This window comes from Nicotiana attenuata, chromosome 7, assembly GCF_001879085.1.
Source record: "Nicotiana attenuata strain UT chromosome 7, NIATTr2, whole genome shotgun sequence".
NCBI classification, from domain to species: Eukaryota; Viridiplantae; Streptophyta; class Magnoliopsida; order Solanales; family Solanaceae; genus Nicotiana; species Nicotiana attenuata.
The window spans coordinates 43,470,725-43,487,993 of record NC_031995.1 but is presented as its reverse complement, the minus strand read 5'-3'; the positions used below and the strand labels follow the sequence as shown (position 1 = coordinate 43,487,993).

Here is a 17,269-nt window from a genome sequence, read left to right as displayed (position 1 = left end):
TTACTCATTCTGTGCTTCCGAGGCCTTGAAAACCTCATTTGAGATTGCCTCGATTTGCGTGCGCAATCCGGGCGCATAACCGGAAAGCTTAAATATGTATTCTGTGAGAAAAATGCTAAATTTTGATATTAAATTGAATAAATTTGACTTCGGTCAACATTTTGAGTAAACGGACCCGAACCCGTGATTTGACGGTTCCGGAGGGTCCGTAGGAAAATATGGGACTTGTGCATATGCCCGGAATCGAATTCCGAGGTCCCAAGCCCGAGAAATGAATTTTTGTGTAAAATTGATTTCTGGAAATAATTAAAGAAATTGGAAATGAAATTTGATTAAAAGACTGTGATATCGGGCCCGTATTTTGGTTCCGGCACCCAGTACAAGTATTATATATGGTTTAAGCGCTTTCGTGAAGTTTGGTCGAAAACGGATGTTGTTTGACGTGTTTTGGACTTAAAATGGAAAATTTGATGTTTTATGAAAATTTGGAAGAAATTATGGATTTTGAGGCTTAATTTAATGTATATGATGTTATTTTGGCGATTTGATCGCACGGATAAGTCCGTAGGATGTTTTTGAGGTTGTGTGTATGTTTGGTTTGGAGCCCCGAGGGCTCGGGTAAGTTTTGGATAGGCCACGGGTTGCATTTCTAGACTTTGGAAAAATCTGGTATCACTGATCTGCAGGCTTCGCATTTGCGAAGCCAGCATTCGCAAATGCGAACTCGCAATTGTTAGCTGCTCATCGCAAATTCGAAGATGGGGGGTGGGCAGCTTGATTGCAAATGCGGCCTTTTCCTACGCAAATGCGGAGGTTCAGCCTTCGCAAATGCGAGACCTTTTCTCGCAAATGCGATATCTTCCCATCTGGCCTGAGTTCGCAAATGCGAATATGTTTCTCGCAGTTTCCATGCCTGCAGGGTTCGCAATTCCCACATCCGCAGCCCAGCATATTTTATACTTAACCGATTTTGAACTTCATTTTTCACATTTTCTCAAACACAAACACCCATAGGCGATTTTCCAAGAAATCTTTCTTCTCCAAATCAATTGTAAGTTAATTTCTACTCATTTCTTTCAATCATTAACATCATTTAACATGTTTTCCACTTAAAATCAATGATTTTCATGGGTGAAATTGGGGGTTTTGGGTAAAACCTAGGTTTTCTAAAAAAATTGAGGATTTGGACCTCAATTTGAAATCTGATTTCAAAACAAATTACTTATTTGAGTTAGTGGGGGAATGGGTAACCGGGTTTTGGTTCGAACCTCAGGTTTTGACCACGTGAGCCCAGGGGAGATTTTGGAATTTTTGGTAAAAACTTTGGGAAATTCATTTTTATGCATTCAAATTGATTCATTTAGTGTTTCTTAAAGTAATTAAGTAATTTGTCGCTAGATTCGAGCGGATTGGAGGTGGAATCACGGGGTAAAGTCATAGTTGAGGCTTGAGTTGAGTTCAAGGCATCGAGGTAAGTGTTTGGTTTAACCCTAGCTTGAGGGAATAGGAGTTGAGTCTTGTTTGCTACTTGTTAATTGTCGAGTACGATGTATGGACATGGTGACGAGTATCTATACATTGGTGTCTAGCATGACCGTGAGTCCTTATTTTGTGAATAGTTCGGATGTTATTATGCCTTCCATGCTTAATTGATGACTTCTACATGTTGTAAAGAGCTTGTGAAAGAAATTGTGATCTTTGAACTTCGTGGAGCATTGGCTCGAGATGAAATACAAATTGTGAAGGTATATGAGATAAGTAAATTTTTGGAGCATTGGCTCAAGTGATAATGTGAACTATGAGGTGAAAGTGAAAGAAAGAAAAAGAGTTAATGATTTATTCTCTTGCCGGGATGTTGTTGGTTATTGAATATTTTCCCTTGCCCTCGTTGAGATTATTGATGTTGTACCCTTGCCAGGTTTTAATTGTTTGTTTATGTACCCTTGCCGGAATTTCCATTATTGTTTATTATTCCCTTGCCCTTGATTGTGATTGTTGATTGGGTGAGGAAAGAGTGTAAAACATGAAGGGTGATGTCGTGCATTGTTTGTTTCTTGTGAGGAAAGAGAGTAAAGCGCGAAGGGTGATGTCGTGCATTATTTTCTTATTGTGAGGAAAAGAGAGTAAAGCACGAAGGGTGATGACGTGCCGCATGATGTGTCATTCCTTGCCAATTTTATTGATTACATGTGAGGAATGAGATTAAAATCACGAAGGGGGATGTCGTGCACGTTTGTTATGTTATTCATTGGTGAGGACGAGAGTAAAAGCACGAAGGGTGATGTCGTGCATTTGTTGATCTATGTTCCTTATTGTTGGATGAGTTGAGTTTTTCCTTCGTATTAGTCAACTTATAATGGAAACTGTTATCTCCCCACAACATGCTTCCCCTCCCATATTGTTTACTTGTCTTGTATTTCGATTCCGCTGTACATATATAATTGCATAGGTTTATGTAGTAGTCCAGTCTAGCCTCGTCACTACTTCACCGGGGTTAGGCTAGACACTTACCAACACATGGGGTCGGTTGTGCTGATACTACACTCTGTGCTATTTTGCACAGATCCAGGTTTCGGACAGCAACAACAGCAGCATTAGTGTGGGAGCAGGCATTCAGTCCAACGAGACCCGAGGTAGCCTTGCAGGCGTCCGCAGGTCCGGCGTCTCCCTTATCATCTCTTTTAGTCTGTTATCTCGTTGTATTCGAGACAAACAATTTGTCTTTCTTTCAGACGTTGTATTTAGTATTCTTAGCAGTTCGTGAGTACAGTGACACCAGTCTTAGGTAGAGGATTTTGTTGAACTTTTCGCACTTCTTTTCAGTTTTATATAATTCTAAGACTTTCGCTTATTATTGAATTTCGTTGCTTTAATATTTTTGCCGTAATTGTTAAAATGGATTAGATCCTTAATGGAAAGGTAATTAAACTTGGCTTGCCTAGCTCCCAATAGTAGGCGCCATCACGACTCCCGAGGGTGGGAAATTCGGGTCGTGACATCTCAATGTTATTTTTAGCATAATTATTTAATGAGCCATATAATGGTCATGACCCAGGTTAACTTAACTATAGTTAGTAATTAATAGTTAACCATAGTTAGTAGTTAGGAGGTTATCACCGTAATTAGGCATTTACTACTATAGCTTATTAGTGTAGATTATACAGACATTATTCAGACTTTGAACATTAATGAGAATTGCTTCTTTCTTTCTTCTTCATTTCTTCTCTCAAATTATCGATCTCAGATTCATAAAATTGACATGGTATCAGAGCATGTAGACGGTTGAATCTAAAGGTATTCACTGAGAATTGTTGAAAACAAGAGATTCATCGGTTGTTTCTCAAAATTTTCTAGCCAGAAAAGGTCAATCGCTCGTCGGAGTTCTAAATAGTCATGGCCGGAGATGAAGCTGCCAGTCGTATAGAGGAGGTAACTAATCGATCGACAGTGACAATAGATCATAATCATCCGCTGTATTTGCACCCATCAGATACACCGGGAGCATTGTCACTTGGTTTTCAGCTGCAAGGAATGGGAAATTACACGATATGGAGCCAAGCGATGGAGGTTTCGTTACTAACACGGAACAAATTAGGGTTTATCGATTGTTCAGTGACGTGTGACACTTATGGAGACACTCATGCAAATCTTTGGGATAGATGCAATGCTATTGTGAAGTCGTGGATAATGCACAATGTGAGTCATGATTTTCTGAGTGGAGTATTATTTTGGTCAAGTGCATATGCAATTTGGTCGGATCTCAAGGAACGATTTGATAAGGTCAATGCATCGAGAATGTACTACTTACACAGGGAGATTTTTTCATTAACACAAGGTACATCGTCTGTTTCAGTCTACTACTCGAAATTGAAGGACTTATGGGATGAATATGATTCGATTATGCCTCCCCCTATTTGCTGTGATAAGTCGAAGAAATTCATTGAACGACGGGAATATCAACGTTGATGGCAATTTTTAATGGTATTAAATGATAGCTACAGTCAAGCTCGTAGACAAATCATAATGAAATCTAAAATTCCAACTGTTAATCAAGCCTATGCTATGATTCTTCAAGATGAAAGTCAAAAACTAGTAGCAAGTGGCAGTTATAGTGCTGAGTCTATTGATCCTACTGCCCTGTTCAGCTCTAAGATTGGTCAAAAACAAAGAAGGAATTTCAATGTTGAATGTGATTTCTATCATTTAAAAGGACATACTAAGGAGGAATGTTACAAGCTGATGAAGTGTGATTACTGAAATAAGAAGGGACATTTAAGGGCCAATTGCTACAAGTTGATAGGGTATCCTGCAGATTTTAAGCCTCAGAAACGAGCTAATATGGTTGGAAGTTCAAGTAACAAACCATCTCCATCTTCATCGGTCATGATGACATAAGAGTAACATTTGGGACCTATGTAGGAGTTCACTATTGAACCACATAATCATCAGGGGCAACAGAGTCTGGGGCCTATGCAAATGTTCACTCCTAAGCAATATGGTCAGATTCTAAGCCTACTGAACAAGGCATCACTCTCTGAATCATCTGACAGTGCACACATGGCAGGTAATGTTTCTTATGAACCAAATACTGATGAGAAATGGATAGTAGATACTGGAGCTACTAATCATATGGTTGGTAATGAACAACTTCTTCTTGAAAAATTATTAGTAGGTAATGCAAGAAATGTACAGCTCCCTACTAGAGAGTCTACTAAGGTGTCACATGTTGGTAGTTGTCGATTAGATGGAGGTGATACTATTAACAATGTCTTGTGTGTACCAGCTTTCAAGTTTAATCTCTTGTCTGTGTCTCAACTGACAAAAGCTTTAAACTGTTGTGCTGCATTTTTTCCAAATTTCTGCATATTTCAAGATCTCTTCTCTGGGAGGGTGAAGGATATTGGTAAGGAAGAAGAAGGATTGTATGTACTGCATTCACAAAGGAGAAACAAGAATAAAACTAGGTCATTGGTGATGATTGCCCACAGGAATGAAGTTGAGCTGTGGCACAAGAGAATGGGACATGTTCTAATTCAAGTTCTTAAGAAAATCCCTAGTATACATAGTAGCAGTAGAGCAGAAATAAGTCCTTGTGACATTTGTCCTTTAGCCAGGCAAGCTAGGACTTCTTTTCCAGTCAGTAACAGTAGAGCAGAGAATGTATTTGATTTGATACACATGGATGTTGGGGACCATATAAAGTCCCTACATATAATGGAAAGAGATATTTTCTCACAATGGTTGATGATAACTCTAGGTTGATTTGGATTTTCTTCTTACATCTTAAATCTGATGCTATTACAGTATTGAAAATTTTCATTGTTATGGTAAAAACGCAGTTTGGTAAAATGATCAAGTGTTTTAGGTCAGACAATGGTTCTGAATTCTTTAACCATAATTGTGAAACATTGTTCCAAATGCATGGAATTATACATCAAAGTTCATGTCCACACACTCCTCAACAAAATGGAGTGGTGGAAAAGAGACATAGACATGTTCTTGAGACTGCAAGGGCCATCAGATTTCAGGGGAACTTGCTAGTGAGTTTTTGGGGTGCTTGTGTAGATGCAGTTGTGTATATAATAAACAGAATTCCCTCCACGGTATTAGGGAACAAGTCACCTTTTGAGTTATTTTATGGGAGACAGCCTGCGTTGTCACATATGAGAATTATAGGGTGTTTGTCTTTTGTAGCAAGGTTACCAAGAGGTGACAAATTTGCAGCTAGGTCTATAAGATCAGTGTTTCTGGGATATGCAAGCACACAAATGGGATATAGGTTGCATGATATTGAGCACAAGACACTCTTTGTCAGTAAAGATGTGATATTTCATGAAGATGTGTATCCATTTCAAGGTCTTCATCAAGACTCTTCTCTCTTTGTAGATGAATTTCAGAAGGTTGATCCTAATCCAGATCAGCCTCCCATTGTTTTGCCCTTTACTATCAGTGACAAGAACGATCCACACTTTTCTGCATCTCTTGCACCCGCAGAATCTGTTCCTACAAACATTAATCCACCTTTGGACTCTCATTCTCTACCACATATAGAGGTATCAGCTACAGGACAGCATGAGACTAATGTTGGTAAATTAAAGAGATCAGGGAAAACTTCAAAGCCTCCTATTTGGCTTAAGGATTATGTTGGGCCAATACAAAAGCCTAACTCTTCTCATGCAGCACATTGCCAATATCCTATTGTGTCACGACCCGAATTTCCCACCTTCGGGAGTCGTGATGGCGCCTACTAATGGGAGCTAGGCAAGCCAATGTTTAATTACTTTTTCATTAACCACATAATCCTCTTTAACAATTATCGGAAATAATATAAAAGCAACGGAATTAATTAAGTAAGCGAAAGTCTTAAATTACAGAAAACTGAATAGAAATGCGGAAAATTCAACATAAGCCTCTACCCAAGACTGGTGTCACAACACTTACGAACTACTAAGAGTACTAAATACGATGTCTGAAAGAAAATATAATTGTTTGTCTCGAGTACGATGAGATAACAGACTAAAGTAAAGGATAGAGGAGACGTCGGGCCTACGGATGCCTGCAAGGCTACCTCGGTGTCTCAGTAGACTGAAGGTTGGCTCCCGTGCTACTGCTGATGCTGTCCAAAACCTGGATCTGTGGAAAAGAGCACAGAGTATAGTATCAGCACAACAGACCCTATGTGCTGGTAAGTGCCTAGCCTAACCCCGGCAAAGTAGTGACGAGGCTAGACCGGACTACCACATAAACCTGTGCAATTTCATATATATACCACGAAATCAAAATACAAGGGTAGATAAATAGTATGGGAGGGGGAGCATGCTGTGGGGAAACAACAATTTCCAAATAAGAGTCGTCCGGTAACGAAGGAAATAAAAACACAACTCAATCGTAAGTAATGAAAATAGAAATCAGCAAGTGCACGGCATCACCCTTCGTGCTTTTACTCCAATACTTACTAAGCAATAACATGTAAACGGCATCACCCTTCGTGCTTTTGCTCTCGTTCCTCACATAAAATAAATAGAATCGGCACGGAATGGTACATCGTGCGGCACGGCATCACCCTTCGTGCTTTAACACTCTTTCCTCATAATAAGCAATCATTGCACGGCATCACCCTTCGTGCTTTACACTCTTTCCTTACAATAAATAAACAATGCACGGCATCACCCTTCGTGCTTTAACACTCTTCCCCACCCAAACAACAATCACAAACAAGGGCAAGGGAATTAACAAATTTATAATAGAAATTCCGGCAAGGGAACACAATTAAACAATTAATCCCGGCAAGGGCATAACCTCAACAATCTCAACATCCCGGCAAGGGAACAATTTAACAACTCATTCTCTCCTATCACTTTCATTTCATATCTCACTTTACCACTTGAGCCAATGCTCCAAAGGGTTCAATTATTTCGTATACTTTCACAAACCTTTCTCAACAAATAAGAATCATCATCAGCAATAAAAAACCATCACCAAGGCATTAGAATATAGCAAATTCAAAATATTCACAATTTAAAGACCCACGGTCAAGCTAGACACCAACGTGTAGATACTCATCACCACCTACACATCGTACTCGACCAATACCACATAGCAATTAAGACTCAACTCCTAATCCCTCAAGCTAAGGTTAAACCAAGCACTTACCTCGATGCTTTGAACTCAACTCAAGCCTCAACTATAGCTTTACCCCGTGATTCCACCTCCAATCCGCTCGAATCTAGCCACAATTTCCTTAATTACATTAATAAACACTAAATGAATCAACCCCAATGCTTGAAATGAGTTTTAAAAGGTTTTACCCAAAAAGGTCGAAAATGCCCCCGGGGCCACGTGGTCAAAACCCGAGGTTCGAACCAAAACCCGGTTACCCATTCCCTCACGAACCCAAATATATAATTTGTTTTGAAATCGAATTTCAAATTGTGGTCCAAATCCCCAATTTTAGAAAAAACCTAGGTTCTACCCAAAACACCCAATTTCACCCATGAAAATCCTTGATTTTAAGTTGAAACATGTTAAATGATGTTAATGATTGAAAGAAATGAGTAAAAATCAACTTACAAATGATTTGGAAGAAGTCTTGTTATTGGAAAATCGCCTAAATTTGTTTGGGTTTTGAAAGAATGGTGAAAATGGTTCAAAAGTCGACTAAGTATGAAAAATGCAGGTTGCAGATATGGGAAATGCGAACTGGGGTTCGCAATTGCGAACACCGACCTGTTATGGGAATCGCGAGAAAATAGTTCGCATTTGCAAACCCTTTCAAAACCCCAAGTTCACATTTGCGACCAGTTATGTCGCATTTGCGACTTGCCCCTATTCGCATTTGTGAATAAGTAGATCGCATTTGCGATCAGGCAGTCGAATCCCTAGTCTCGCATTTGCGATGCAAGGCTCGCATTTGCGAGACCTTCTTCGCAAATGCGAAGATACCAGAACTGAAATGGCAAATTTTTTTTACAAAGGTTAAAAATGCACTCACGGCCTATCCAAAATTCACCCGAGCCCTCGGGGCTCCAAACTAAACATACACACAACCTCAAAAACATCCTACAGACTTATCCGTGCGATCAAATTTCCAAAATAACATCATAACATCGAATTAAGCCTCAAAATCCATGATTCCTTCCAAATTTTCATAAAACATCAAATTTCCATTTTTAAGTCCGAGACACGTCAAACGACGTCCGTTTTCAACCAAACTTTATAGAAAGTGCTTAAATCATATATAAGACTTATAACGGGCGCCGAAACCAGAATACGGGCCCGATACCATAGTCTTCTAATCAAATTTTATTTCCAATTTCCTTAATTATTTTCAGAAAATAATTTCACACAAAAATTTATTTCTCGAGCTTGGGACCTCGGAATTCGATTCCGGGCACACGCCCATGTCCCATATTTTCCTACGGACCTCCGGGACCGTCAAATCACGGGTCCGGGTCCGTTTACCCAAAATGTTGACCGAAGTCAAATTTATTTATTTAAATATCAAAACTTAGCATTTTTCTCACATAATTCATATTTAAGCTTTCTGACTACGCGTCCGGACTGCGCATGCAAATTGAGGCAACCCTTAAGGAGGTTTTCAAGGCCTCAGAAGTATAAAATGGGTAAGAAAATTGGTAATGACCCCTTTGGATCGTCACATTCTCCGCCTCTAAAACAACCTTTTGTCCTCAAACGGACAAAAGTAGGAAGTACCTTAGTCGAAAAAAAGATGAGGATAACGGCTCCGCATATCAGACTCGGACTCCCAGGTCGATGCCTCAGGAGGCTGACCTCTCCACTAAACACGAACAGAAGGGAAACTCTTGGATCTCAACTGACGAACCTGCCGGTCTAGAATAGCTATCGGCTCCTCCTCATAAGACAAGTCCTTGTCCAACTGGACAATGCTGAAATCTAACACGTGGGCTGGATCGCCGTGATACCTCCGAAGCATGGACACATGAAAAACTGGATGCACGGCTGATAAGCTAGGCGGCAATGCAAGTCTATAAGCCATCTCTCCACTCGATCAAGAATCTCAAACGGACTAATGAACCTAGGGCTAAGCTTTCCCTTCTTCCCAAACCTCATTACGCCCTTCATAGGTGACACTCGGAGCAATACCCGCTCACCATCCATAAATGCCACATCTCGAACCTTGCGGTCTGCATAACTCTTTTGCCTAGACTGAGCTGAACGAAGCCTATCTTGAATAATCCTGACCTTGTCCAAGGCCTCCTAAACCAAATCTGTACCCAACAACCGAGCCTCTCCCGGCTCAAACCATCCAACCAGAGACCGACACCGCCTACAAAGCCTCATAAGGAGCCATCTAGATGCTCTACTGGTAGTTGTTGTTGTAGGCAAACTCCGCTGAAGGAAAGAACTGATCCGACAAACCTCCAAAGTCAATAACACAAGCTCGGAGCATATCCTCTAAAATTTGAATAGTCCGCTCGGACTGACCGTCCGTCTGGGGATGAAATTCTATGCTCAACTCAACCCGTGTGCCCAACTCTCGTTGAACTGCTCTCCATAAGCGCGAGGTAAACTGCGTACCCCGATCCGAAATGATAGACACGGGCACACCATGAAGGCTAACAATCTCCCGAATATAGATCTCAGCAAACCTCTCAGAAGAATAGGAGACTGTCACATGAATGAAATGCGCTGATTTGGTCAGCCTATTAACAATGACCCATATCGCATCGAACTTCTTCCGAGTCAGCGGAAGTCCAGTAACAAAATCCATAGTGATCCGCTCCCACTTCCACTCGGGAAGCTCAATCCTCTGAAATAAACCACCAGGCCTCTGATGCTCGTACTTAACCTGCTGAGAATTCATACAACGAGCCACATATGCTATGATATCCTTCTTCATTCTACGCCACCAGTAATGTTGCCGCAAATCTTGATACATCTTCACGGCGCCCAAATGAATAGAGTACCGGGAGATATGGCCTCCTCTAAAATCAACTCTCGAAGCCCATCCACATTGGGCACACAAACTCACCCCTGCAATCTCAAGACTCCATCCGCATCTAATGTAAACTGCCTGTTACCTCTTCGCTGCACCGTATCTCTAAGGACACACAAATGGGGATCATTAAACTGCCGGTCACGGATACACTCCAATAATGAAGAACGAGCGACCGTGCAAGCTAACACGCGACTAGGCTCAAAAACATCCAGTCTCATGAACTGATTGGTCAAAGCCCAAACATCCAAAGCAAGCAGCCTCTGACTGACCGGAACATAAGCAAGACTGCCCATACTGGCTAACTTCCTACTCAAAGCATCGGCCACCACATTGGCCTTCCCCGGTTGATATAGGATAGTGATATCATAATCCTTCAACAACTCCAACCACCTCTTCCTCAAATTCAACTCCTTTTGCTTGAACAAGTACTGAAGACTCTTGTGATCTGTGAACACCTCACATGCCACGCCATATAGATAATGCCTCCAAATCTTCAATGCGTGAACTATGGATGCCAACTCTAAATCATGCACTGGATAGTTCTTCTCATGAATCTTCAACTATCTCAAAGCATAGGCAATGACCTTGCCATCCTGCATCAACACTGCATCAAGCCCAATACGGGAAGCATCACAATAGACTGTATAAGGTCTTGAACATGTGGGCAAAACCAACACCGGTGCCGTAGTCAGAGCTGTCTTGAGCTTCTGAAAGCTCACCTCACACTTATCCGACCATCTGAACTGGGCACCCTTCTGGGTCAACCTGGTCGTCGGGGCTGAATAGATGAAAACCCCCCATAAACTGACGATATTAGCCTGCCAACCCCAAGAAACTCCGAATCTCTGTAGCTGATGCTAGTCTAGGCCAGTTCTTGACTATCTCAATCTTCTTCGGGTCCACCTAAATACCCTCTGTCGATACAACGTGACCCAGAAATGCAACTAAACTCAGCCAGAACTCACACTTGGAGAACTTGGCATACAATTGACTATCCCTCAAAGTCTGAAGAACCACTCTAAGGTGCTGCTCGTGCTCCTCCTGGTTGCGGGAGTATATCAATATATCATCAATAAAGACTATCACGAACAAGTCCAAATAAGGCCTGAACACTCGGTTCATCAACTCCATAAACGTTGCTGGGGCATTGGTCAACCCAAATGACATGACCAAGAACTCATAATGCTTGTACCGAGTGTGGAAAGCAGTCTTAGGGACATCGGATGCCCTAATCCTACACTAATGGTAGCCAGATCGCAAGTCAATCTTGGAGAGTACCCTGGCACCCTGAAGCTGGTCGAACAAATCATCAATCTTTGACAGTGGATACTTATTCTTGATCGTTACCTTATTCAATTGCGGTAATCTATGCACATCCTCATTGATCCATCCTTCTTCTTAAAAAATAACACTGGCGTGCCCCAAGGCGAAACACTGGTCTAATGAAACCCTTCTCCAGCAAATCCTGCAACTGGTCCTTTAACTCTTTCAGCTCCGGCGGGGCCATACGATATGGCGGGATAGAAATAGGCTGAGTTCCCGGAGCCAAATCAATGTCCCTGTCGGGTGGCATACCCGGCAGGTCTGAAGGAAAAACATCAGGAAACTCCCAGACAATGAGTACAGAATCAATATGAGGGACCTCAGCACTGGAATCGCGAACATAAGCCAAATAGGACAAACACTCCTTCTCGACTATACGCCGAGCCTTCACATACGAAATAACGTCGCGAGTAGAATAACCTGGAGTACCTCTCCACTCTAAACGAGGCATACCCGACAAAGCTAAGGTCACGGTCTTGGCATGGCAGTCCAAGATAGAGTGATAGAGTGATAACCAGTCCATCCCCAATATAATATCAAAGTCAACCTTATCTAAAAGTAACAAATCTACACGAGTCTCCAGATCCCCATTCACCACAACACAAGAACGATGAACCCGATCGACCACGATGGAATCATCCACCGGCGTAGACACATAAACAGGAATACCCAATGCATCACTAGGCATGACCAAATACGGGGCAAAATAGGACGACACATACGAATACATAGACCCCGGATCAAACAACACTGAAGCATCTCTATTACAAACTAGAACCGTACCTGTAATAACCGCATCTGAAGCCTCTACCTCGGGCCTAGCCTGAAGAGCATAACATCGGGGTTGGGCCCCACCACTCTGATCTACCTCTATGGGACGGCCTACTGCTGGCTGGCCTCCACCTCTAGCGGTCTGAGATCCACCTCTATGACCTCTACCTCCACCTCTGGCACCTCTACCCCCACCTCTAGCTGGCTGGGTGGGCTGTGGAACACCTAGTTCCTGAACCATGGCACGAGAACCCTGGTGTTGAGAACTGCTCGGTGTTCGAGGGCAAAATCTGGCAATATGACCCGTGTCTGCACAAGTGTAACAAGCCCTCGGCTGCTGAGTCTACTGGCCCTGTTGACCTGAATGACCACCACGGAAACTCTGAAGTGGCGGTACACTAATGGGAGCTGGCGGTGCACTAAATGGCTGCTGATCAGAATAGTGTGTGTGAGAACCACGGCCACCGGGGGCACCCTGAGAAACCTGGAGGGCTGACTGGAAAGACGTAGAAGGCTGGCCCCTATCACATGAATCTCTGCCTCCAGACGAGGCACCACTGAATCGGCCTGACTGGCGGGGTCTCTTGTCTGCTCTATGATTACCGCATGTGAAAATACTATCTCAATCCTCCGAGCCACATTGGCCGCCTCCAGAAAAGATATCTCGCTCCCAGCCTCTCTAATCATCTGGAGATGAATAGGCTGAATGAGTCCATCAATAAACTGTCTCACTCTCTACTTCTCAGTGGGATGTATAACAATAGCATAGTGGGCCAACTCAATAAATCTGGTCTCGTACTGGGTGACTGTCATGGATCCCTGATGGAGACGCTTGAACTGCCTCCGATAGGCCTCCCGCTGTGTAATAGGGAGAAACTTCTCTAGAAATACATGCGTGAATTTCTCCCACGTCAAGGCTGGAGATCCTGCTGGTCTAGCTAAACAATAATCCCTCCACCAAGTCTTGGCAGATCCAGACAACCGGAATGTAGTGAAATCAACCCCATTGGTCTCAACAATATCCATGTTCTGAAGAACCTCATGGCAGTTGTCCAAATAATCCTGAGGATCCTCGGTAGATGCACCACTGAAGGTAGTAGTGAAAAGCTTGGTGAACCTATCCAACCTCCATAAAGCATCGGCAGATATAGCTACCCCATCATCGGCCTGGGCTACCACACCCGGCTGAGCCGCTCCAACTAGCTAAACTGCTGGAGTCTGAATCTGAAGAGCTACCTGCTCCAGAGTACAGGTAGCAGGAGTCTGGGTCCCTTCTCCAGCCTGAGAGACGGTGGTGCTACAGGAAGCAAACCTGCTCGGGTGACACTCTCCATAAGACCCATCAATCGGACCAGAGCGTCCTGAAGAACTGGAGTAGCAATAAACCCCTTTGGGACCTGAGCTGGGCCCACCGAAACTGCTGGGGCCGGAACCTCCTCCTCAAAATCAACCTGAGGCTCCGCCACTGGTGCTGCTGCTCGGGGATGAGCTCTGCCCCTACCTCGGCCTCTGGCACGGCCTCATCTTTTCCCCTGCCCCTATCTAAAGTATATTCTTCTTAATAAATTGGAAATTGGGAGATCAATTAAATCTGTTACGTGACTCATATGCATATTGTGGACTGAGTATGGATCGGGCTGCACGCCGCAACGAATGGTATGACTATATTGCGCTTGGGCTGAAGGAGCCCCTCCGGAGTCTGTACACACCCCCAGTGAGCGCCGTCGACGTTAAATGGATCGGGCTACGCGCCGTAGCGGTCATGTGCATTGCATTGCATCTTTACATTATACTTGACTGATATATTTGAAGTTGTTTTGCTGTTAGTTCGTAGTTAGGTGTTGGACTGTTAGTTTTAGCTTTACTTTGTGGCATTTCGTGGATTTCTTATCTTCAGACATTTTATATGCTTATTACTCACTGAGTCGGTAGTACTCACCCCTACTCCCTGCACCTTGTGTGCAGATTCAGGTACACGGAGGCTTAGCTGAGCAGTCTTTGTTTTCCAGAGCTTATCAGAGTTGTTGAGGTAGCTGCTTGACGTTCGCAGGACCTGACTACTCTTCCTATTTCAGTTTTATTTATATATACATTTCCAGACTTGAGTATTTTCGTTTAGATATTGTTATTCAGATTGTTTTAGAGGCTCTAGACTCGTGACCCCAGATCTTTGGGAGCGTTTTATCAGACTTCGTATTTTTTCTCAGTATTATTCTATTATAAATATTGGATTATTATTCTAAAACTATTATAATCTCTTTAGATTGTCGGTTTTGAGGTTTACGGTTGATTCGGGAACGATTGTGGTCAGGCTTGCCTAGCAATTATTGTTGGGCGCCATCACGACCGGGTTTGGGGTCGTGACAAGTTGGTATCAGAGCCTAGGTTACTAGGCCTCGCGAGTCATGAGCCGGTTTAGTAGGGTCTCGCGGATCGGTACGTAGACGTCCGTATCTATCCTCGGGAGGCTACAGAACCTTTAGGAAACACTTCACTTTCTTGAAATTCAAATCGTGCGGCTTGTTATTATGAAAAAATGAAATTTCCGTATTCTATTCTCTCGCAGATGGCGAGAACCCGCGCTAACGTACGTGGCGGACGACCACCAGTGCCACCTAGAGGCCGTGGTCGCGGTAGAGGCAGGGCAGCAGGGACAGCACCTGCTGACCCACCAGTTGACCAGGCTCAGGGTCAGATTCCAGCACCAGTTGACCAGGCTCAGGGTCAAATTCCAGTTGTAGATGCTCCAGCAGCACCTGTTCAGGCACCGACAGTGCCCATCGTGATTCCTGGTCTCCAGGAGGCTTTGGCTCAGATCTTGTCCGTCTGCACTGGCCTGGCTCAAGCAGTTTCAGCTACTACAGCGGCGGCTACTTCTCAGACCGGGGGTGGTCATCAGCCCCCCGATGCTCGCACACCCGAGCAGGTTGTTCAGGGCTTATAGACACCTGGGGTAGCTCCAGCTCAGCCAGTTCAGCCAGCTGCACCAGTTGTAGCAGTTGTTCCAATTGCGCCAGTCGCACCAGCTCCAGCCCATGTGGTTCCAGCTATGCCGGATGACGAGCAGCATCGGTTGGAGAGGTTCGGTAGGCTTCAGCCCCCGACATTCAATGGTGTTGAGGGCGAGGATGCCCGGGGTTTTCTGGATAAATGCCAGCGTATGCTTCGTACTGCGGGTATTCTGGAGTCTAGTGGAGTGGCTTTTACTACCTTCCAGTTCACAGGGCCTGCATTTACTTGGTGGGAGGAGTTCGAGAGGCGTAGGCCTATTGGAGCAGCGCCCCTCACGTGGCAGCAGTTCTCTACGGTATTCTTGGAAAAATATGTACCCTAGTCTCACAGGGAAGAGCTGCGTCGTCAGTTCGAGTGGTTGACTCAGGGAGGTATGACAGTGACTCAGTATGAGTTGAGGTTTACACAGCTAGCTCGGCATGCTANCTTGTTGAAACTTAAAAATAAATGATGCTAGAGAATCATATTTAAATTATGAATTATATTTTAATATAAATTCTCTTTCAAATAGAAAGCATATTAAATAAAAGGAGTATTTCAAGAAAAATATCCAATTATAATATCGAAATTCTTTCAAAATTAGGAGATACATATAAGATTTCGTATCGAATACATTACTTTTGATGTTTGAGTTGCAACGACGTTTGCAGCTAATTTGCATATTATGATATATGTCATACTTTCCGTATTATTCATAGTTGAATTATAATTTATAAATATTTTAAATAGATTAATTATTATAATTTCGTGATTTTAATGTAATTTTTATAATTATTTTTTATTTTATACTATCTTAAAATTCTTGAAATCAGTAAAATTTAAAGATCCGTGGGACTTACGCCCCATGTCTCGGGGCTTACGCCTCGCCTCGTCAGAGGTAAAACGCGTCGCCTCACGCCCCCGCATTTTAAAACATTGATATCAAGTATAATAATTATCATTATTTAACTTTTCCCTTATATTTCAATGTTTTTAATTAATTAAATTTTATACATTAAATCCTTCCCTGTTTGAATTGTATTTAAAATTTTAATATTGTACATATTATACGAATTCTTTTTTATTTAAATTATGTAAATATTTATTTTATAACTCAAACATAATTTTAATATAATTATTTTAAATATATTTACACATCGAGATGGGGTACACTCGCAAAGCGCGTACCCTAAGACTAGTAATATTAATTTAGTATATTTGTTAAGCATTTTTACCATCATTGTAAGACGTAGTTGTGCACTTATACGTTGTGACCGTAACAATTGTAGACTAACAAAGAAGCGGAGCACCCACGACTACAAGATCCTGGATCCGCCACTGCATATAATGGTCATGATCCAGGTTAACTTAACTGTAATTAGTAATTAATAGTTAACCATAGTTAGTAGTTAGTTAACCATAATTAGTAGTTAGGCGGTTATCACTGTAATTAGGCATTTATTACTGTAGCTTATTACTGTAGATTGTGCAGACATTATTCAGACTTTGCACATTAATGAGAATTGCTTCTTTCTCTCTTCGTCATTTCTTCTCTCTGATTATCGATTTCAGATTCATAATTGACATTATTGTCCTTCCACTTATTTGTTGTCTCTTAAGATGCTGATACTATTTGTCTGGTTTCTGTTGTTGTTACAGATCTTTTGTCTCTGAGCCGAGGTTCTCCCGGAAACAGCCACTCTA

General features: G+C 42.5%; 2 protein-coding genes across 3 annotated transcripts in view; one reads left to right on the top strand and one right to left on the bottom strand.

The window, feature by feature from the left end:
- On the top strand, positions 3,979 to 6,386 carry LOC109230004. The gene is made up of 4 exons (XM_019395541.1): positions 3,979 to 4,182; positions 4,420 to 5,160; positions 5,340 to 6,200; positions 6,375 to 6,386. The coding sequence occupies exons 1-4, from the start codon at positions 3,979 to 3,981 to the stop codon at positions 6,384 to 6,386; spliced, it is 1,818 nt and encodes a 605-aa protein (XP_019251086.1).
- The window catches only part of LOC109228993, a 31,824-nt gene continuing 21,070 nt past the window's right edge, over positions 6,516 to 17,269 (bottom strand). Inside the window, exon 7 of one of the 2 annotated variants that reach the window (XM_019394284.1) lies at positions 6,516 to 6,633. In XM_019394284.1, coding sequence (XP_019249829.1) covers positions 6,565 to 6,633 — 69 coding nt within the window. In that variant the 3' untranslated portion in view covers positions 6,516 to 6,564. The remainder of the gene's footprint in view (positions 6,634 to 17,269) is intronic. The other variant, XM_019394282.1, reaches the window with a different exon arrangement.

What these genes read in the sequence shown, in the direction of transcription:
- LOC109230004 (XM_019395541.1), top strand. Translation starts at nt 3,979, where the DNA reads ATGGTATTAAATGATAGCTACAGTCAAGCTCGTAGACAAATCATAATG. An exon ending in AACAAAGAAGGAATTTCAAT is followed by an intron (nt 4,183 to 4,419) that starts GTTGAATGTGAT and finishes GGACCTATGTAG; the next exon opens with GAGTTCACTATTGAACCACA. An exon ending in GTAACAGTAGAGCAGAGAAT is followed by an intron (nt 5,161 to 5,339) that starts GTATTTGATTTG and finishes GTAAAAACGCAG; the next exon opens with TTTGGTAAAATGATCAAGTG.